The 23221-nt window shown below is 36.5% G+C and overlaps 1 protein-coding gene across 1 annotated transcript in view; it reads right to left on the bottom strand.

Annotated features, from left to right (window-relative positions):
* Nucleotides 1-337: 337 nt before the first annotated feature.
* Nucleotides 338-23221, bottom strand: part of LOC128689929 (gamma-taxilin) — a 202976-nt gene continuing 180092 nt past the window's right edge. The window contains exon 10 of the mRNA XM_070088706.1: nucleotides 338-17776. Within this exon, the coding sequence (XP_069944807.1) occupies nucleotides 17484-17776 (293 nt within the window). The 3' untranslated portion in view covers nucleotides 338-17483. The remainder of the gene's footprint in view (nucleotides 17777-23221) is intronic.

Genomic DNA, 23221 nt, shown 5'->3' with positions numbered 1-23221 from the left:
TTACCAAATTATACCAAACATATAGTTGACTTACTCCTACATCTTCCCTCATTTTATTAGCCAAATAAACAATCCTTTGCCTTAACTAGCAAGATGTTGATTTCTCTCTACATGTGCAGTGTGCTTGGGTAGTCAGCTGACTGACTCATGACTGCAAGTAGGTCAAAATCATCCTTCCACTATACTTACAACTTTCCCCCTTAAACCTTTTTCACTCCTATATTATTTATATAAGTTGGTATACAACTGTTAAAGGCATGAAACTATGTAATTAGTGTAAATATGATAGTTTACAATAATGGGTCACTAACCTACGAGGTTAATAATCCTAAGAAAGTCTTATTAATGCATTATATATTTTCTTCAAACTTTTTATACAGGTGTTTTATATAAATTACATATTGATAAGTTATATAAATAATGGAAAACTCAGTATCAGGTAAAAATAATGCTATGGGAGGCTGGAGAGGGTATCACTTATGGCCCAAGAGCTAGCATTGGCATTGCTCATGTCCCAGCCGCAGATTTACAAAATCTACGAAGGGAACTACACACATTTCATGCTTTATTTTTTTTTTTCAATTTTACCTAGCTTAAGGGCCATTGTATTTGTGCACTGACTTTTTGGGTGCACTTTTTAATAGTCTTAAAACAAATCCAGGTTTAACTGTACATGCTTCACAGCCCTTACACACAAGCTGGGAGAAGTGTTGTTCAGCATGGCACAAGGTGAGTACTGATTCATCTGAGGCACAGTACTTTCCTAGTGTCATTTCAAACATTATCTGTATTCAGAATAAAGTAAAGGGCTATGAAACATTCTCAACTTGTGTACCAATCAAGTTTACTAAATTTATATAAAATACATACACTGCACATAAAGTGCATAATGCCAGAACAATTTCATTATAATTATTAAGGAAGCACTAAACCTGTATGGGTCATAACCTATATGGAAAAGGGACATTCACATTAATAAGGCAGAACCATGGAGGATGGGAACAAGAGTGAAAGGCAAATAGTTAAAAATGCATCCCATAAACAGTTATGAATGAACAATATTATGTAAAGATATTCTCATACCATTCGTTTCTCACACCTGTATAATATGCATGTGCTTAATAACAATAAAAGTCAAACTGATAATTAAGAAAGTAAATGATAAAACTAAATGCATTATCAACAGCTGCCAATCTCCAAATTGAGCTAATATTTAAAAAAAAAAAAAGCTGCCTTAAAAGACAACTAATATTAACCCTTTCACTGTGGAGATCACACCTCACAAACTTGCTCTCACGGTTGAAGAATTTTCAAAAAAAAAAAAAAAAATTCTTATGAAATGATAGAGAATCTTTTCCCATTGGTAATAACACTAAAAGTATGAAATTTGATGGAAAATTTATGGGAGTACGCTCTTGCAAAGTTAGCGGTCTCAGCAATATTTAAGCATTGGCGATTTTGCCCACTTTGAGCCCTATTTTTGGCCAATTCCACTGTTCCAGTTGACCAAACTCATAACTATTTTGCTAGAACTCCATTTGTTCCACTGACTGAGTACATGAAACCACCCATTTACCAATTTCAACTACCCAATAAAGTGATCAGAAATTGATTATTTGGCCAATTTCATACACAATTCAAGTAAGGCCAATTTCAAAATAGGGTCCAGAATTAACAATATAAACATTCCTAGCACTAAAATAACATTTTCTCTGTTCATTAGTCATGTTTCCAGGCCCCTCTTATATTACACTTGCTTTCTATTTTGAATTTTTTTTCACACAAAAAATAGATTTAATGCATTGTTGTAAAAATAGTACAAATAAAATCAGTGTATTTGTGAAAGCATATTAGACCCACCAGTTGACAAGTATTGGATGCATAACGTGTTTGTTTACTCTTGAATATCTGCAAAAATTGAACATTTCTGCTAATTTGAACTCAATTTCAATGTACTTTTAGTCCATAAACCATTCAAAATCAAATCTATTTCTGTAGTATATCTTCCATTCTGTTGGAGTGTGAACAGGGTAATATTTAGTGAAGGGATTCAGGGAAACCAGTTATTTTTATATAGCCGGACTTGAGTACTAGAAATGAGAAGTACAATGCCTGCATTTTAAAGGAGGCGTTTGGGATATTGGCAGTTTGGAGGGATATGTTGTATATCTTTATAGGTATATGCTTCTAAACTGTTGTATTCTGAGCACCTCTGCAAAAACATTGATTGTGTGTGAGTGAGGTGAAAGTGTTGAATGATGATGAAAGTACTTTCTTTTTTGGGATTTTCTTTCTTTTTGGGTCACTCTGCCTTGGTGGGAGACGGCCGACTTGTTGAAAAAAAAAAATCTCCCATTCTTTCAAATGATACCAAGAAAACAAGAATACAACCATAAATACCATACGCAAATACACTGCAAAGTTAGTGTTTAAAACGAAGAACATGGTCGGAGTTATTTTTTCTCATTATGCACTGCTTGCTGCAGGATTTTTTTTATACTGCGCACACTGTCCACTCGGACCCATTCTCTCATATGTAGGCCTACCAGCTTTCTTCTGCAAGATTGGAGGCCACTAGAATTTTGGCATAATATTAGGGTACCAACACTGGCTTGCAAGCCGTAATATTATGGCACTGACAGTGAAAGGGTTAAATGAGCAACAATGCTCAAAACTAAGATGAGTGTTAAACTATTCTGAGCTAACAAAATATTTTCATAACTCCAAATATTGAATAATAATTAATATTATTCAAAGTGCACACACAAACTGAGCTTTCTCATTTGTGATGCTGGCTATTAACAAAGAAATGTACACTCAAGACAAAGAATCACAATCCTGCAATACATTCACTAACCAGCATTATTTATAACAAATTTATTCTCCTGTAAATCATCCTCATTTAGAGGAAAATAGTTACTAGATTACATTATGCAGTTCACTGCTATGCTGACATATTCCAAATGTACAGAGAGTATTTATTAAAGATCCATAAAGTTATGTTTTAACAAAAAAGACATAATTGAAGTTAATGGTGTGTTGCTAGGAACAGAGATGACAATGAACACTATCAATTATACTGCAGAATCATCACATTAACAGATAACAGTATACAGTGGAATCATGGTACTTGAACAGGTCCCTACTTGAACAATTTGGTATTCGAATGCTTCGCTTGGTAAAAAAAAAAATTGCTTGGTAGTTGACTGCTTGTTCGGCACTCGCCCAAACACACAATCAGCCAGAACTTAGCTGTAAATTATTTTGTGTTTCTTAACATTTTTTAAGTTTTTTATATTATTTGTATAAATAAGTCACCATGAGACCTATGAAGATTAGTGATAAAAGCCAACCAAAAAGAAAATTGGTTGGGAAAAATTTGTTCTGTACTCGAAGAGATCGGCACTCGAACAGCCTTTTGGAACAAATTAAGTGCGAGTACTGAGGTTCCACTGTACCATACCTGCTCAGTTCACCATAACAATAACAACAACACATCTCTGTAATCTGGTTTTAAGTACAGAAGAGAGCACAGGCAACAGAAAATGTTATGAAACAGTGGAAAAACATGGTAAAATATTTACCCATTAATGAAATTCTAGCATATTTAATTTATAATGAATAGAAAATTAATAAAGAATTACATACATATTATCATTATTAATATTATTATTATAATTATTTTTAATACCCCAGCCATCTCCCACCAAGGAAGGGTAATCCGACAAAGAGGAAAACACTTTTACCATCAATCATTCAATCACCATCTTTCCAGAAGTGCGCTGATGTCACAGTTCAGGTGACTCTCCAAACTACAGCATCCTTGCCGCTTCTTCAAGTCTGGCTATCTGATTTCCCTGAATCTCTTCATGTTATTATTAATACTACTGCTTCTTTCTTTCTTTCAATGTACCGGTTGTATCCCACCGAGGCAGGGTCAGGGTGGCCCAAAAAGAAAAACAAGTGTTTCTCTTTTTACATTTAGTAACATATACAGGAGAAGGAGTTACTAGCCCCTTGCTCCCAGCATTTTAGTTGCCTCTTATGACATGCATGGCTTACGGAAATAAACAAGAACAAGGGCTAATAAGAAAATAGAAGAAAACCCAGAGGGGGTGTGTATATATATGCTTGTACATGCATGTGTAGTGTGACCCAAGTGTAAGTAGAAGTAACAAGACTTACCTGAAATCTTGCATGTTTATGAGACAGAAAAAAGGCACCAGCAATCCTGCCATCATGTAAAACAATTACATGTATAGGCTTCCATTTTACACTCACTTGGCAAGACAGTAGTACCTCCCTGGGCAGTTGCTGTCCACCAACCTACTTCTATTATTACTACCATTATTATTAAATTAAAACTATTGTTCATCATGCACTTAGGCCACTACATAAATTATTTTTTTTAAATTAAGTAATGACTTGATTATTACATATTAGTAGTGTAATATTTTGATAAAATAAACTTGAAAAAAAAAGAGAACTAAGAGATGCCTGCATAATTGATATGGCTAAGACAAACATATTACCAGTATATCATGAGAAGCACTAAACCTGCAGGGGTATTACAATTCCTGAAGCTGGGAGGCAATCAATTGTGATCCAAAGAAAAGTGCAGCTAAAATTAAAGAAAAAACATAATACTGGTAGGTAGAGAGTGAAGACTTCCTGACAATGGTGGATAATTAACATTATTTTATTGTGGGAACTATTTCTGTAGTTAGTGGCAGGATATACATTTCACCATCAAATAACATGATAGTTATTTTCCTTACAATGTGTGTTACTCAAAATCATGTTAAGTGAACTCAAGAACAAATAGAAAAAATAGTTTTAGTCTTGAGGCCTCCAGAAAAGTCAAGCAAGTATTTTTAAGGTTCTGTAATTCACCAAACTAATAGTTCTCCATTCTTTAAGCTGCAGTGGTTGTTTCTTAATGATGTGGAAACGCATGACGAAGGTTAATATAGTCCTGTACAATGTGTGTGTTAGAATGACAAGAAGAATCAACCACCACCACCACCACCATCAGCATGTGTCAAGGAGTAGCAACCACTACCAACTGCTATAATAATCCACATTTCCTACCAAAGTGTAACAAACAAATAGTAACTCACCACACCTATACCAAACATATACTAAATATGAAAGCATTTGATAAATAATCAAGAAAAATGCAGTGTTACTGTACATTAATAAAATGATGTGGAAAATTAGTTGTTGTTGAAGTTATTAATGGTTACAACTCCTTGAGTTTTAACCAGTGGTGTACAGGAACGACACAGTACATGCCATAGTAATCATATAAATTTCAAACAGTTACCATGGCAGTGCCACAAGATCATCCCTTCAATATCTCATTTAGTTACTTTTTCACAATTTACTATCATTCTCTGTTAGCTTTTCATAAGTGGAAATTAAACTTTAACACTAGAGGCAGTACTATATGACTGCCTCAGGCCCACTGTAAGCAAGTTGTCAAATAAAGTGATTATTCAAAATAAATGTTCAAGAAAATATGACAATGTAAATATAGCCTCTCCTCACGACAGGCTCTCTGACCAGTATTCATACCCAAATAATGTATATTAGAGCTGATTTCCTCTATTCTGTTTATTTCAATATATAGTACACTATTGTATAAACACTTAAAAATATACCAGAAATGTTATTAATGGTGCAAAGGTGACATTAAAACAATATAAAAAATGGTTGACATTCACTATCATTATAGTATGCTCGTCACTTAGTGACGAATTTTTTTAACCCCTTGACTGTCGCAATCCCAAATCCTGAGGTGTCTCCTGGCGTCGCAAAATTTCCAAAAAAAAAAAAAAACATTTTTTTCTTAAGAAGTGATAGAGAATCTTTTCCCGATTGTAATGACACCAAAAGAACGAAATTTGATGGGAGACTGACGACGGAATTACGCTCTCGCAAAGTTAGTGACCTCGGCAATATTTACAAATCGGCGATTTCGCCTGCTTTGAACCCTATTTTCTGCTAATTTCATTGTTCCAGTCAACCAAACTCACAGCTATTTCTTTAGAACTCCATTTTTTTAATCGACTGAGTACAAGAAACTGCTCATTTACCAATTTCAACTAGCCAATAACGCGGTCAGAAATTTGCAATTTGGCCAATTTCACGAAAAATAAAAAATATTACAATTTCAAAATAGGGTCCAGAATGAACAATCCAGACATTCCTGGCTCTAAAATAACATTTTCTTTGTTCATCAGCCACGTCTCCAGGCCCCTCTGATATTATTCTTACTTTCTATTTTGAATTTTTATTCAAACAAAAAATATAAGATTTACTGTTATGCAGACTACTGCAATATTGTAATAATTGTATAAATAATGTCAACCCATTCATGACTGCATATTAGAATGGCTGCTTGGACATTTATTGGAAAATGACATTTGTTTACTTTTGAACATCGGCAAAAATCAAACATTTCCCCTACTTTGAGCTCCATTTCAAGGTTCTTTTCATAGTAAAACCAATCAAAATCACCTCTATTTCTATAACAGGTTTTCCATTCTATCAAATGAGACCAAGAAAATGAGAATACAACCATAAATACTATACAAAAATAGACAACGAAGTCAGCATTTTAATTTAAAAAAAACGGTCGTAGTTTTTTTTTTCTCATTATGCACTGCATGCTGCAGGATTTTTTTATATGGTGCACACTGACCACACAGACCCATTCTCTTCGCTAGAATTTATGAGTATATATACATCAAACACGGTGGCTTGACCGAAACAGTACAAGGGTTAACAACTTGATCTTAGGAACGGAACTCCATCGTTAAGCAAGGAGAGGCTGTAATTGCATTTTGATTTCAGAATCAAAATAGTTCATATAATATTCAAATAAATATTTGTGGATGCGCATAGAACCCACACAACCAAACACTACCAAACATTACAGATAGGGAAACAACTTATGGTTAAGAAACAAATAGTTAATGACTTGGAGGCCCCCCATTTGATGGGGCCCAAAATGGCTGCTTAATCCACTTATAAGTTAACCCTTTCAGGGTCCAGAGGCCAAATTTCTAAGTGCACACCAGGGTCCAAGAATTTTCAAAAAAAAAGAAAATTTGTAATTTTTTCTTATGAAATGGTAGAGAATCTTTTTTTGAAGGTAATAAAACAAAAAGTATGAAATTTGATGGAAAACTGACGAAATTATGCTCTCGCAAATTTTGATGTGTCAGCGATATTTACAAATCGGCGATTTTGCCGACTTTGACTCCCATTTTAGGCCAATTACATTATTCGAGTCGATCAAATTCTTAGCTATTTCACTAGTGTTACTTCTATTCTATCGACTGAGCACAAGAAATCACCAAGTCAACTGTTTCAACTACAAAATTAAGTGATCGGAAATTGGTAATTTGGCCAATTTAACACAAAGTTCAAAATATTCCAGTTTCAAAATAGGGTCTAGAATAAACAATGTAGGTATTCCTGGCACTAAACTAACATTTCCTCTGTTCATTAGTTATGTTTTGAGGCTTTACAAATGAATTCCATTTTGATTTTTAATTCACATAATGAATTTTTATTCAAACCAAAAAATAGAAGATTTACTGTTATGCAATATTGTAATAATTGTATTAATATCATCACCACATGTGTGAATGTATATCAGACCCACCACCTGGTGTGTATTAGACGTGTGAAGTCGTTTGTTTACTCTTGAACATCGACAAAAATTTAACATTTCTGCTACTTTGAGCTCAGTTTCAAGCCATTTCCAGTGCTAAAACCAATCAAAATCATCTCTATTTCTGTAATATGTCTTCCATTCTATCAAATGAGACCAAGAAATTGCAAATATAACTATAAAAAACATATGAAAAAACACTTCAAAGTCGCTGTTTTAATCGAAAATCACGGTCTCAGTTTTTTTTCTCTCATTATACACTGTGTGCTGCAGGATTTGTTTTATGTGGTGCACACATACCACATAGATTTATTCTCTCATATCTAGGCCCAAATTTACCACTCACAGCTTATCAGAGTGAGCTGAGCTCATGGTGTAGATCTACGGTTTGGACCCTGAACGTAAAGCCGTAGATCTACAGCACAGACCCTGAAAGGGTTAATCTGTAATTCAAGTGATTTATATATTTATAATTTAAAATGGAGTTGACAAAGTTACTTTTTGCTGATGATACTGTGCTTTTGGGTGATTCTAAAGAAAAGTTGCAAAGGTTAGTGAACAAGTTTAGGAGGGTGTGTAAAGGTGGAAAATTGAAAGTGAATATAGATACGAGTAAGGTGATGAGGGTATCAAATGATTTAGATAAAGAAAAATTGGATATCACATTGGAGAGAGGGAGCATAGAAGAAGTGAATGGTTTCAGATATTTGGAAGTCGACTTGTCAGTGGATGGGTTTATGAAGGATGAGGTGAACTATAGAATTGATGAAGGAAAAAGGTGAGTGGTGCATTGAGGTATCTGTGGAGACAAAAAACATTATCCATGGAGGCAAAGAAGGGAATGTACCAAAGTATAGTGGTACCAACACTCTTATATGGGTGTGAAGCTTAGGTTGTAAATGCTGCAGCAAGGAGGCAGCTGGAGGCAGTGGAGATGTCCTGTCTAAGGGCAATGTGTGGTGTAAATATTATGCAGTGCAGGACTCACTGTAGGACAGACCTAGCACCTCCCACAAGTTTTGAGAAGGGGAAATAGTAGTAGATCCATTAACATATTCAAATTTTATATATACCTAATGTAAGTAAACGATTATTAAAGGCACAGGAAATTATGGGTTATTAGCCTTCATGCCCTGCCTTTTGCTATTTTTTCCCCTAAATTTATGAAGGGCCACTCAAAACTGGATTACAAAATTTCAATATGATTATGCACAACAAGTGTTGCTCAATTGTGTGTTATTGAATGGTCTACTGTATATGAAACAATTAGGTTTTTGCAAGCTGGTGAAGGAAAGCATCCACTTGAAACTAGATCAAACCTAATTTAACCCTTTGACTGTCGCAACCCCCAATCCTGAGGTGTCTCCTGGTGTCGCAAAATTTAAAAAAAAAAAAAAAATTATTTTTTCTTATGAAATGATAGAGAATCTTTTCCCGATTGTAATGACACCAAAAAAACGAAATTTGATGGAAAACTGACGGAATTATGCTCTCGCGAAGTTAGCGACCTCGGCGCTGTTTACAAATCGGCGATTTCGCCCACTTTGAGCCCTATTTTCGGCTAATTCCATTGTTCCAATCGCCCAAACTCATAGCTATTTCTTTAGAACTTCATTTTTTCTATCGATTGAATACAAGAAACTGCCCATTTACTGATTTCAACTACCTAATAATGTGGTCAGAAATTTGCAATTTGGCCAATTTCACGAAAACTAAAAAATATGACAATTTCAAAATAAGGTCCAGAATGAACAATGCAGACATTCCTGGCTCTAAAATAACATTTTCTTTGTTCATCAGTCACGTCTCCAGGCCCTTCTGATATTACTCTTGCTTTCTATTTTGAATTTTTATTCAAACAAAAAATATTAGACTTACTATTATGCAGACTACTACAATGCTGTAATAACTGTATAAATAACATCAACCCATTCATGACTGCATATTAGAATGGCTAGTTGGACATTTATTGGACAATGGCATCATTTGTTTACTTTTGAACATTGGCAAAAATCAAACATTTCCCCTACTTTGAGCTCCATTTCTAGGTTCTTTTTATAGTAAAAACAATCAAAATCACCTCTATTTCTGTAATATGTTTTCCATTCTATCAAATGAGACCAAGAAAACGAGAATACAACCATAAATACTATACGAAAATAGACCACAAAGTCGGCATTTTAATTAAAAAAAACGGTCGGAGTTTTTTTTTTCTCATTATGCACTGCGTGCTCCAGGATTTTTTTTATATGGTGCACACTGACCACACAGACCCATTCTCTCACATGTGGGCCTACCAGCTTTCTCCTGCTTGATTTGAAGCCGCTAGAATTTATGAGTATATATACGTCAAACACGGCACCTCGTAAAACGTATATATACGGCCGCGACAGTCAAAGGGTTAAATCAGACAAAAACTCTTTACTCAATCTTTGGATTTTTTCCTTGCATGACTTTAATCATAAGCTTGTTTGTGAAAGTGATATTTCTCTGGGACTTGATACACAAAACACACAGCACCTATGTGCTTTGTGTAGTGATTGCTAACTGGATAAGGGCAGTAGAGAATAGACCTGTTTAATCCTCTCCTCTACACGAAAACAGACCATAGGAGTGTTAGCCCAATACAATTGACTGATAGTCTAGTAAACTTTCCGGCACTTCAGGCAGTTCAGTACTATATACCTCTGGTGATTCAGGCAGTTCAGTACAATATCCCTCTGGTGCTACAGGCAGTTCAGTACAATATCCCTCTGGTGCTTCAGGCAGTTCAGTACAATATCCCTCTGGTGCTTCAGGCAGTTCAGTACAATATCCCTCTGGTGCTACAGGCAGTTCAGTACAATATCCCTCTGGTGCTACAGGCAGTTCAGTACAATATCCCTCTGGTGCTTCAGGCAGTTCAGTACAATATCCCTCTGGTGCTACAGGCAGTTCAGTACAATATCCCTCTGGTGCTACAGGCAGTTCAGTACAATATCCCTATGGTGCTTCAATTGTGTGCAGTGTAAATATGTCTGAGATATCCCTAGCATTACCCCTACATAACTGCAGTGCAGTAATAAGATTCACTTCTCAAACATGCCAACAGAGTTGTGGATAGTTGAATACACTATAAACGACAAAAGACAACTGCATGGAATTACCAAGACTTTGAAGGCACATAACTATTTTACATGGTATCACCTATGTGTGAAATTCTTCCTCCGTAAGCCATGTGTGTCGTAAGAGGAGACTAATGTGCCAGGAGCAAGAGGGTAGTAACCCCTTCTCCTGTATATATTACTAAAGTTAAAAAAAGAGAGACTTTTGCTTTTCTTTTTTTGGGCCACCCTGCCTTAGTGGGATATGGCTGGTTTGTTGAAAGAAGAAAGAAGACCATGTGTGACTAAATAATACAAGATTACAGAAAATAGAATTTAAACTTGTGCTTTTAACAGACCTTGAGGTTGGTGTGAAAGGTAAAGCTTTAGTTTGTGATAAAACTTTATTATTTGTTCATGAGCTGAAATTTTGCATAAAATATTCCTCATCTTCTTTTATTTCAATACTGTTGTACCCAGTGGTGAAGACATATATACTGCACTCATCTATACTGAATCTCTACATAAACTATAAAAATAAATAAGCTGAGTACTAATTTATCAAATTACAATGGGTTAAATATGGTTAGATGAGGGATTTTTGGTAAGGCCATACTGTAACCATGAAATTTGGTGCGAGACACAGCCACCGAGTCAATAATCCAGGGAGCCATTAACTAATTGCAGATAAGAACTCACAAATGACTAGTAACAACTCTATACAATTAAAAAAAAAAAAACTTTTCTTACTTAACCCCTTAACTGTCCAAACGTTCTTACCGCTAGCACTCAGAAGGTAGATCAACATTTTATTTTTCCTGTCTTCAAATTTGGTGCGATAGGCCTGAGTGGCCTAGACATGAAAGAATGGGTCTGCGCACTCAGTGTGTGCCGTATGAAAAAAATCGGGGACCCCGCGGTACTGCATGGTAGCACCAGTTAGTTTCAGCTCCATCTTGGGTCAACATCACGGCAAACCCTCGTGATTCACTCATGCCTATCATATTAACACTCTCTTATTCAAGGAAAGTGATATAGAATGTGAGTTTAGTGGATTTGAGACTGATGTGGCCACTAACGATCAAGTAATTGGTGAAAATATTAACGATAACTCAGATGACCCTCAGCCCATTACCTCTGGGGTGGCCAGTGGGGCCATGCCAGACCCTCAGCCAAGCAAATCTGGTGTGGCCACACCAAACCCTCAGCCAAACACTTCTGGGCTGGCTAGCATGGCCATCCCAGACCATTGGCCGAGCACCTCTGGGGTGGCCAGTGTTACAACTCAGAGGCTACTATGGGAAAGTGAAAATGATACAAGTGATGACGAGATATATTTTATGCCCATAGATAATTCGTCAAGTGACAGTGCTATACATTATTCCCCAGTGAAGCATACTTTTAGGTGGCAGTGTCTACGCTCAGACAGGGTGCCATGTGTAGTTCCCAAGGGTTAAGGAAGGTCACGATCAAAAACCCCAGCCACTGATAGTGATAGTGATCAAGAAGGAGAATATACAGGGATGGAGGAAAAGGAGGTGGTGGTGGCGGGTGGCATGGTGCCTCGGCCACATGACGCGGTGGGTGGGCAGACAAAGGACCGCCCGGCACCCCTTCAAACATGTGCTGCCTCCAATCCCATCCCTCCTCATGCTCCCCCACTCCCCATTCCACAGGTCCACCCTGCACCATATGACTGTGAATGGAACTGAACACAAAGGACAACATTCGTGCCACATCCTTTTGATTTTGATGCCAGTGAAAGTGGCATCCTCCTAGAATGTCCCATCACGAACAAGTCTACAGAGTTAGACTTTTTCCAATTATACTTTGATGGACTGATAATGAACTTGATTGTCACCCAGACAAACAATTACTACCACTATATAATGGACAACACAGATGTTGCAGAATCGTCACAACTGCACAGATAGAAAGATGCAACTGTGGCCAAAATGTATTTATACCTTGGCACTGTCATGCTTATGCTTCATACATATAAGCACAATATAGCACAGTACTGGTCCACAGACTACTTCATCAGTACTCCTGTCTTCTGAGACCTCCTTCCCCACAACAGATTCACTCTGTTGCTACGAATGTTGCACTTCTCAGACAGGAATAGGCCCAACAGAAATGACCTTCTATACAAAATCTGAGAAGTATTTATGTATTTGAAGCAGAAATTCAGTGCCTACTTTTATCCATTCAAGAACAGTGTTGTCGACGAGTTCTTTATTCTGTTCAAGGGATGACTGTCACTTAAACAATATATACCGAGCAAACGTAATCGCTTTGGTATAAAACTGTTTGTTATGTGTGACTGAGAGTGTTGTTGTGTTGGATATCATTGTCTACACTGGTAGAAACACACTCGATGATGACAGGTGGATGTTGGGCATTGCCGGTGATGTTGTTCACAAGATGGAACCATACCTTGCCAAGGGTCATACATTGTTCACAGACAACTGGTATACAAGCCCTATGCTTGCTGATTTCCTACGTGTGAACAAAACTGATAAATGTGGAACAGTGAGAAGAAATAGAAAACATATGCCAAGGTTCAGTGGAGGCAGTGCTGAAGCTGCAGTGCAAGCGTTTCATGCCAATGACATCATGGCACCGATGTGGCATGGCAAACAGGACGTGACAGTGCTGTCAACCATCCACAGAAATGAGGTGGTACAGACAAAGTGAAGAGGGACACCAATGAACTCATTGTAAAGCTAGCTGCTGTCATCAACTATACTACAAACAATATGGGACTAGTCGACAAATGTGATATGATGATAGGGTTCATTGATTGTGTGCATAGGAGTCACAAGTGGTACACGTAAGTGTTTTTCCACCTTGTAGACATTGCAATGCTCAATGCCTTCAATATGTATGAAATAAAGACTGGAAAACGACTTCATTATGCAGAATTCATCTTGAATGTCATCAAGCAGACAGAAGAAAAGTATGGTACCACACCTGTGCCTGCTCAACAGCAACCTGTCCCCCAACCACAACCAGTGGGGAAAGTGCCAGACCGAATCCTCACTAACTGTCACTACCTGATACCTATACCATCTACCCCAAAAAAGAAATACTTATTCTCAGAAAAAGTGTGTTGTGTGTGCTAACACCACAAGGCGACTGCAACAAAGGAAGGACACACAATTCATGTGTCAGCAGTGTGGGGTGGCACTCTGTATGAATCCATGCTTCATGGAGTATCATACAATCCTGGAGTACTAGAAACATAACTGGGACATGTAAATACTTATATATAGTTGTGGATAATAGAATGTGATTCAGCCAAGTGTACAATATTACCAATAAGTGTGTACATGTGTGTTTGTGACAATATGATTAATAATTATGTATATAATATTTGTGTCATACCATGAAAACAGAAAATGAAGAAAAAAAAAAATGTATTTGCAACATGTCTGCAAGCGGCAGCACTTCACATTGCCATCAGGTGATTGACAAGCGCCAACTCTGCGGCCTTATATCTCTGTAAATACCGGCTCAAAATTTTTTTTAACATTATGTAAAAAAAAGTCCTCTTTATTTACAAAAAAAAAATCAAAATATTTGGAGAGCTGGGCAATAGAACGTAGATCTATGTTTGGACAGTTAAGGGGTTAAAATAGGATTTACTGAAATAGAGCAGAGTAGTGAAAGAAAAACACTGTGACTAAGTTGCTTGCGGTTACTTGAATTGGCTAAATGCAAGAAGTGTTCCCAATATTGAAGTCTTTACTGGTGAAGAACTGAACTAATGGTTCATCTATCTGAACTTTCTTATTGAAACAAATAATAAACAATACATATTTATTTTCAAAAATTTACATTATTGGATGTAAAATTGGGAACATTACAGTACTTACATCTTCCAATGCCTATAATATGCAATATTTCAGGCAAGGCTAAAATGAAAACTTAAAAAAAAAAGTCACATTAATTTTTTTAATATTCATTATACCATTAAGAATAATAATAATAATAATCAGGACTACTAAAGCTAACTGATGTATAAGTAAAGATTCTTGTTTTGTCCAACAAAATCTGTGTTGCATAAATGATTAATGGATACAAATAATTCAAGACATAAGTTTCATTCTTTGGTTAAAATATCAGTAAACAATATTTTGCAATACTGAAGAACACATCCTCTCTTAAGTTCAAGGCCGCCCTGCCTCAAGTATAACATTTAATGAACTGACCATGTCCTCTGGAGGTATAATACTGAGTGACAATACCCCAGGTATAACACATGATGGAGTAACCTTGCCCTGGGTACAAATTTCCAGCTACATTTTAACTGGGAAAGCCCTACCTAATCCTTAGGCTAATTTAGAATATTACCTTGTGTATAAAGTACAGTGGACCCCCCAAGTTTCGTGATTAATCCGTTCCAGAGAGTCTGCTGAATGGCGAAATTCATGATTGGCGAAACCATTTTCCACACAAGAAATAATGGAAATCCAATTAATCCGTTTCAGATACCCAAAAGTATTAACAAAAAATATTTTTTGAAGATTAAATATAGATTTACATACAGAAAACAATGACAAATGAATATAAAGCACTATTAAAATGGATAAATGAACATTTAACATCACATTTACCAGTATTGAAGACTCTTGTTGGTGTATGGCAGACAGGTAGGAGGCGAGAGAGAGGCGAGTTATTATGCTTCAATATGACACTAATATCATTTCTATGGCTTATTTATCTATCACAATTCATCTAATATGACATAATAAACAATAATAATAACATAGAAACATAATATATACTCTAGAAGGAATAAAATATGTCATAACATATGTAAGGAGTGAGTGTTGGTGGTGGTGTTGTTGGGTTTATAAGGGCCACTGAGAGAAGCCGTACATATTAGTGGTAGTGGAGGCAGCAGCAGAAGCGACCAACACTATTCACACTGAAACAATGTATGTAATTTATAAATAAGAAATATTTACACTTACCTTGGAGGAGATGTTAGTTTAATCAGTTTGATGGAGGAGATGCTGGCAGAGGTTTAGGGTGGAAGATAGCAGGGTGGCATATGTTCAGTGGCCCTATACACCTCCACAACATTGGAGAGTTACTTTCATGTCATTTTTCTATCACTTAATTGCTTAACTTACTTGCTACACTGTTAATGCTACACTTTATCGCTAGCTGGCGCTATGGCCTTTATCGATACCTGCTGCTTTAGTGTCGTACATAATAGAGAATCACTGAATCACTGAAGAAGGCACATTCACCCCTCTCTCTTTCTCCTCTACTTTGGTGCTATGGTACGAGTTTTTTCTTGAATTCTATAGTGTTTCTTTCCTTCTTTACCAAAGGCCTGGCACCAGGAGCTTTCTTTGGGCCCATGGTGGCTTATTTAGAAGTTGCAAACACAAAAAACAATGGATTATTATAAAATGTATCCTATGAACCCGTGGGGTGATGGTCACTCGCTGATAAACAATGGCACACTAAGTGTGAATGGTGCGGGAGACTGGCTTTGTGTGCGTGCTGGTGCTAGGATGCTACTTCGACATGTAGACAGACGTGAGACACAAGGCCAATCATGAACCACGAGGCTATATTTTGCTGAAAAAGTTGCCAAAAGTCGGATTTCACGAAAGTCACGGCCGCCGAAAGGCGGGGGTCCACTGTAATTTAATTGATATGCTAATATAATTGAATAAATTTAAGTGTATACGTATTTCCCTTTTCAATTCTGGCTCACATTTACTGTGCCAGTGAGAGAGATTTAGTCAAAACATGAGAACAAAATTTAATTAAAGCATACCAAGGAATATCTAAAATTTCAACTTCAAATACCAATTAATAATTTCTGCAAATGAGAATTTTAACAGACTGTAACGTAATGCCAATAACAACTGTATGAGGGAAATAACATTGTCACCAATGGAAATGTTTTTCTTAACCAAAGACAAACAAATGGGGCTTATGAGTGTACGTAAAACTAATAGAGAAGATAATGTACAAGACAAGTGTTATAGCAGTTCCTGCTTTATTATGTACACAAATTTGATTCTACACTTGCAAGCCTGACTTGATCAAAAATGTTAATAACAAAAGTAGAAAAAAATTAGTTGAACACAATGAACACGATGTATTATTAAAGTTAATGCCTGGCGAACAAATTTGACAGTAAAATGAAAACTACGAATGGAGAGAAGAAATTCTCAGCTGCAAGAGACATCACTTAATGCAAAATGCACTAGAGTATCACCAATACACAAGATCATTCAAATGAGATATTTAGGAACAAAGATAAATCATTTGTCAAAATAATCAAAATGTAACTTTTGAAGATTTTATGACTAGCAAAAACATTAACCACAGCTCATCTTTTCACTCTATTATGTTAAAAAATGAATATGTAATCAAAAAATGTCTTACACATGTGAAATAGTGCTTGTGGCTTAGCAAGTACATATTTTTATAATAATTCTAAGATCTCACTGGTCAGTGAGAGAATAATAAATATATCCTGAATAAAAGTGCAAATGAACATATCAGTAAAATAAGTGATTTTCAAACCCGGAATAATTATATAAACTGTATATACTTTTATAAACCCAAGAAATTTTGAATGGTGCTAATAAATTTTAGAAGTGGTAATAATACAGTCAAGTCCAAAATTAAACAGACTTTTAAGTATTACACATAGTTTAGTTTTAAGCAGACACTGAACGAGATCAATCAACCTCATCTATGGTAGACACTAATGGTTCATCCTCCTCTTCCACAGCCTTAACAGAAATCTCTTCCTCCATAGCTTCTGTTGGAGTCTCTTCTGTTGCTGATATAAAGTCTGCACTAGCTTCTTCCTCAGTTGAGATCTGATTAACAGTGATACTAGAACTAATATCCTCAACTACTGCTGATTCTGTTCTTACTAACTCTGAAGTCACTTTATCATCTTCCTTGTTCCCATCCTCTGTACTCTGCTGTGTTTCTCTACTGTTTGCCTCTTCTGATGTTTGAGATGCTGAAAAGATTAAAAAATTATTTACTTCTGTTTCCTATACTGAAGAGATTAAAGAAACTTCCTTCAATTTTATAAGATTTTCTAAGTTCAAATACTGATACAGTAGAGTAGACCCTCATGTTACACGGTAGTTACGCTCCTGAAAATGCCATGTTAGATAAATCTGTTATATAAACTGAAGAACTTATGGGAAAAATAGGGTTATGCTCCTACAACCCCACCAAAAAGCCAAACAACTTTTTTTTTTAGACATCCAGATCTTACAAAAATAAAAATGATAATGTTTTTGTTGTGTAAGACTACAAATGCAACAAAAATAATGTTTACCTTACACTGTGGTTGCTGGTGTATGTCAGTGATTGTGAAGAGAGTGGAGATGCATGGTTTGGCCCTACTGGGTTGAGGTGGATGGTTGTTGGTTGTTGGCAGAAATGAATGGTTGAGGTTCTGGTACTAAAGTCGATGGTGGTATTGAAGTGTGCATAAATTCTGCAATGGATCTCTGACTTCTTCTATCCTTCAATATATTATACATTATTCCTGAAGCATGGTACTGCCAGACTGGAGTCAGAGTCCACTGATGCAACTAGTTTTTTCATCACTTTTCATTGTGTATTTACACCTGAATGACTTAACTCCCTGATCCAGTGGTTGTATTAATGATGTATTTGGAGGTAAAAATACAACTACAGTGGATCCCCGCATAACGATTACCTCCGAATGCGACCAATTATGTAAGTGTATTTATGTAAGTGCGTTTGTACGTGTATGTTTGGGGGTCTGAAATGGACTAATCTACTTCACAATATTCCTTATGGGAATAAATTCGGTCAGTACTGGCACCTGAACATACTTATGGAGTGAAAAAATATTGTTAACCGGGGGTCCACTGTATTACATGTGGGGTCACATCCAGCAAAGCTTCTGGATGAGTACGGGAATTATCAAGAATGAAGAGAACCTTGAATGCAAGGTTCTTGCTGTGCAGGGAAAACTTGACTTCAGGAATAAAGTGATGCTTAAACCAGTAAATAAATAGAGTGGACCCTCGAATTTCATAATCCCTTTTCTGAATGTAAAACTATAGTTATTCTCCATAAAATGTATTTTTTGTTAATATTTTTATGTGTCTGGAATGGATTAATTGGATTTACATTTTTTCTTATGGGAAATATACACAAAAAATACATTTTATAGAGGACTTCCAGCAAGCGTGCGTGAGCGTGTTAGATAGGAGTGAATGGAGACGAATGGTACTTGGGACCTGACGATCTGTTGGAGTGTGAGCAGGGTAATATTTAGTGAAGGGATTCAGGGAAACCGGTTATTTTCATATAGTCGGACTTGAGTCCTGGAAATGGGAAGTACAATGCCTGCACTCTAAAGGAGGGGTTTGGGATATTGGCAGTTTGGAGGGATATGTTGTGTATCTTTATATGTGTATGCTTCTAGACTGTTGTATTCTGAGCACCTCTGCAAAAACAGTGATAATGTGCGAGTGTGGTGAAAGTGTTGAATGATGATGAAAGTATTTTCTTTTTGGGGATTTTCTTTCTTTTTTGGGTCACCCTGCCTCGGTGGGAGACGGCCGACTTGTTGAAAAAAAAAAAAAAAACTATAGTTTTACACACAGAAAAGGGATTAGGAAATTTGAGGGTCCACTGTATTTCCTCTGTCATCCATGCTGACTGGTTTGACCTCCATCTTTCAAAGCATGAGGATTCTTAGAGTGGTAAATAACCATGGGCTTACACTTGAAATCACCTGACACAGAAAGCAAAGGAGCAAGGTAAAGTGATCCTTTGCTGCCTTGAAGCCCGGTGCACCCCTGTGGAGACAGTGGTCACACCCATAGCCAGGCAGTGGCCTGAGCTAGGGAAATATCCCACAGGTAACGCTCCAAATTTTTTCCCCTCCCGCAAACTGAACCGAGTTAATTTTACGAAGTGCTGTATAAAATTATGCCGCAATTTTTCAATATGCATCAACCAGCCCAGCCCTGGCAGCAGGGCTGGGCTGGTTGATGCATACCACTGTACGATATTTGACCGCTACTCCCGGCAATGCGCCACGCAGGCAACATCACTTTGAGTTACCCTGCCCTATCAGCAACATCATACTGTATTAACTGTACTAATTGGACCATAAATTTCACCATGGCCCCTAAGAGGAAGTCTGAATCTTTCACTGGAGATTGTAGCAAGAAGGCAAGAAAGGCTCTTACTCTTGACCAGAAGATCAAAGTAATTAAGCAGTATGAGGATGGGAAAAACGTCAACAGCATTTCTCGGGATCTTCACCTCTCTCACTCCACTGTGTCAACAATACTTAAGGATAAAGAGCGCATCAAAGAAGCAGTGAAATCTTCGGCCCCGATGACATCAACAATTATCACAAAGAAACGTGAAGGCCCAATTGCCAAGATGGAAAAAATGCTCAGTGTTTGGTTAGAAGATTATCGGCAGAAAAAAGTGAATGTGATGCTTTCTGAAGTGCAAGGAAAAGCAAAAAGTTTGTTTAACATGTTGAAACAACGTGCTGGCCGAGAACCCCTGTGTTCTCAAAAATGTAAATAAACATGTGCTCCTTGTGCACTATCGATACAATTGTAAGACATGGATGACAATGGCCTTATTCGAGGATTGGTTTTTAAACTGTTTCATCCCAGCTGCATGCCAGTATTGCCAAGAAAAAGGAGTCCCTTTCAAAATTCTTTTAGTTTTAGACAATGTGCCTTCCCACCCTCCTCACTTGGACGATCTAGACCCTAAAGTACGAGTGGTGTTTATGCCCCCCAACATCACCCCACTAATACAACCCATGGATCAGGGGGTTATTGCAACATTTAAAGCATACTATCTGCGCATATCTTCTGATCAAGCTATCGAGGCCATTGATTCAGACCCAGAACTAACTCTTAAGAGATTTTTGGAAGGAGTATACTATTTATCAGTGCATCAAAAACATATCAAAAGCATGGGAGTTAGTCACAGCTAAGTGTACAAACAGAGTCTGGAAGCAGTGTAATGCCTGGTTTCTTCAAGATTTTCATGGCTTCGACAACAAAGAAGAGTTAAGTATGGTGATAGGTGTGATTTTAAAATTGGCTAACAAACTTGAACTTGAATGTGATGTGGATGAGATTGAAGAACTTTTGACAGAAGAAGTTCAAGAGTTAACGAATGAAGAACTCTTGATAACAGAAGAAGAAAGAAAAGCAGAAGAACAAAGACAGAGAGAAGACGAACAAAAAGAAGAGGAGCCAGAAAGGAAGTTCTCAGTGAATGAATTATCACAATATTTTTCATTGATAAACCAAGGGCTACGAAAATTAGAGAATATGGACCCTAACATTGAAAGGTTTGCCAATACTGAGAGAATGGTACAGGATGCAATGCATCCATACAGAGACATTTATGATGAAAAGAAAAAAAGGAAAATTCAAACAAATCTCTGTATGTTTATCAAGAAGAGTGCTCCCCCACCTCCTCCCACCCCTACCCCTTCAGAGGAAGAAAGCATAGATGATCCCCAACCAAGCACTAGTGGGCTGTAAATGTGTCCCAATCCTTATCTGTATTTCATTTATACTGTATTTCAAAATTTTGTACTTTTCTGATCATGCAGTTTCATTTACACTGTATTTCAATATTTTGTACTTTTCTGCTCATGCAGTTTCATTTATGCTGTATTTCAATATTTTGTACTTCTCTGTTCATTCAGTTTCTTACATCTGAAGTGAATTCGAACACATTGTTTTGTATGCAAATGTTCTAAGAAATAAACAAATGTTTGTGTTGTACACAGTGTTTCTCCTAAACCTTACAGTATAAAACACAGAACTAACAGCATAAAAAGTAAAGTAAAAAAGGAGATACTACAATGAAACAATAAAATAAAATCATTACAATAAGTGTGATGTTGATACATGTATTCAGTAGTAAAGTTCGACTTACGTCCATTTTGACTTACGACCAGTTGGTTGGAACCAAGCTCGGTCGTAAATCGGATGGTACCTGTACTTTAATAATCAAAACATGCCAAATAAATCCATGTAAAATGACTGTCTACTGTAATTCAAGTTAAAACTTTCTAAACATTATGACCATTATTCACTTCAGTACAAACAACTAACAATCTTACATGAATGCCATGAAAAATTTGATTGACTAAAGTCAGCTACTCAAAGGTTAAGATATATAGACCCTTTACTCATAAACTGCACAGATATTACAAGTAACTTATTGTCTTTAACTATGTAAATAGCATTTATGCCAAAGCAAATAAAAAACATTTTGAAATCCACCATTTTATTTAGACTACACCCACTCCAAATTTAATCTTTAACAAAACAGGAGGTTATGGTACTTGGTGGCATGAGGGAAATGTTCTTTCCTTTGCACTCCAATCCAGTCTGCACCTCTGACAAATGTACAGGAGGGCATCCCTTATACAGTGGAACCCCGGTTTTCGTCTTTAATTCGTTCCAGAAGGTTGGCCAAAAACCGATTTGTACGAAAACTGAAGTAATATTTCCCCTAAGAAATAATGTAAATCCAATTAATCTGTTCCAGACACCCAAAAATATTAACAAAAAATAAATTTCATAGAGAATAACTACAGTGTTGCAGCTCTTCAGTGGTTAGCTCTTCCCTGTGGTCGTCCATCCTGGCCACTCATATCCAACCCCATGGACTTCCCCAAAGCCACAAGAGATTCCACAACAGGCGTAGGGTTGTTGAGTTTACACTAACTTATATTAACCCTTAAACGGTCCAAACGTATATATACGTTCACACGCAGCGCCCTGAATCTTTTGAAAAAAAAAAAAAAATAATTATAGAAAGAAGAGCACACTTTTTTAAGGGTTTTAGAATAAAAAAAAAATTAGGGTCAGTACTTACAGAGATATGAGGCAGAGAAGTTAGCACTGGATGCTCATGTGACAACAACATGGAGTCCTGCAGCTTGCAGAAGTGTTGCTGATATACCTTTTTTTCTATTTTTCATAATTTTTATATAATTTTTATGTTCTGATAATTACAATTTATAGTAGTTCTTGTCATTTCATAACCAATCTTTGTTCTGACACTAGTATTAGGTACTGAAATTGTACTCAAATTGTCAGAAACACATTGAGAGGTGGACATTTACACCTGCCTTGGTCATTTACTATTGTCTTGGAATATATACAAAGTACAACTGCAGACCATACCAAGTTGGGGGTGGAACTGCAATCTATTACTCTAACAAACTATCTTGTATTAGCACTAATTGCTTTAGTGATGAATATGGGAAATACATTTTTGCTAATTTTACTGTAAAAAACCTCAAGACGCCTATAATATTCCCTCCATCTTCCCAATACCTCTAACTCTCCATTTAATAACTCTCCTCTCCTATTTTTAACTGACAAATCCATTTGTTCTCTAGGCTTTCTTAACT

This window comes from Cherax quadricarinatus, chromosome 25 (genome assembly GCF_038502225.1).
Source record: "Cherax quadricarinatus isolate ZL_2023a chromosome 25, ASM3850222v1, whole genome shotgun sequence".
Classification (NCBI taxonomy): domain Eukaryota; kingdom Metazoa; phylum Arthropoda; class Malacostraca; order Decapoda; family Parastacidae; genus Cherax; species Cherax quadricarinatus.
Note: the sequence above shows the minus strand (reverse complement) of the source record. Positions and strands in the feature narration are given on the sequence as shown.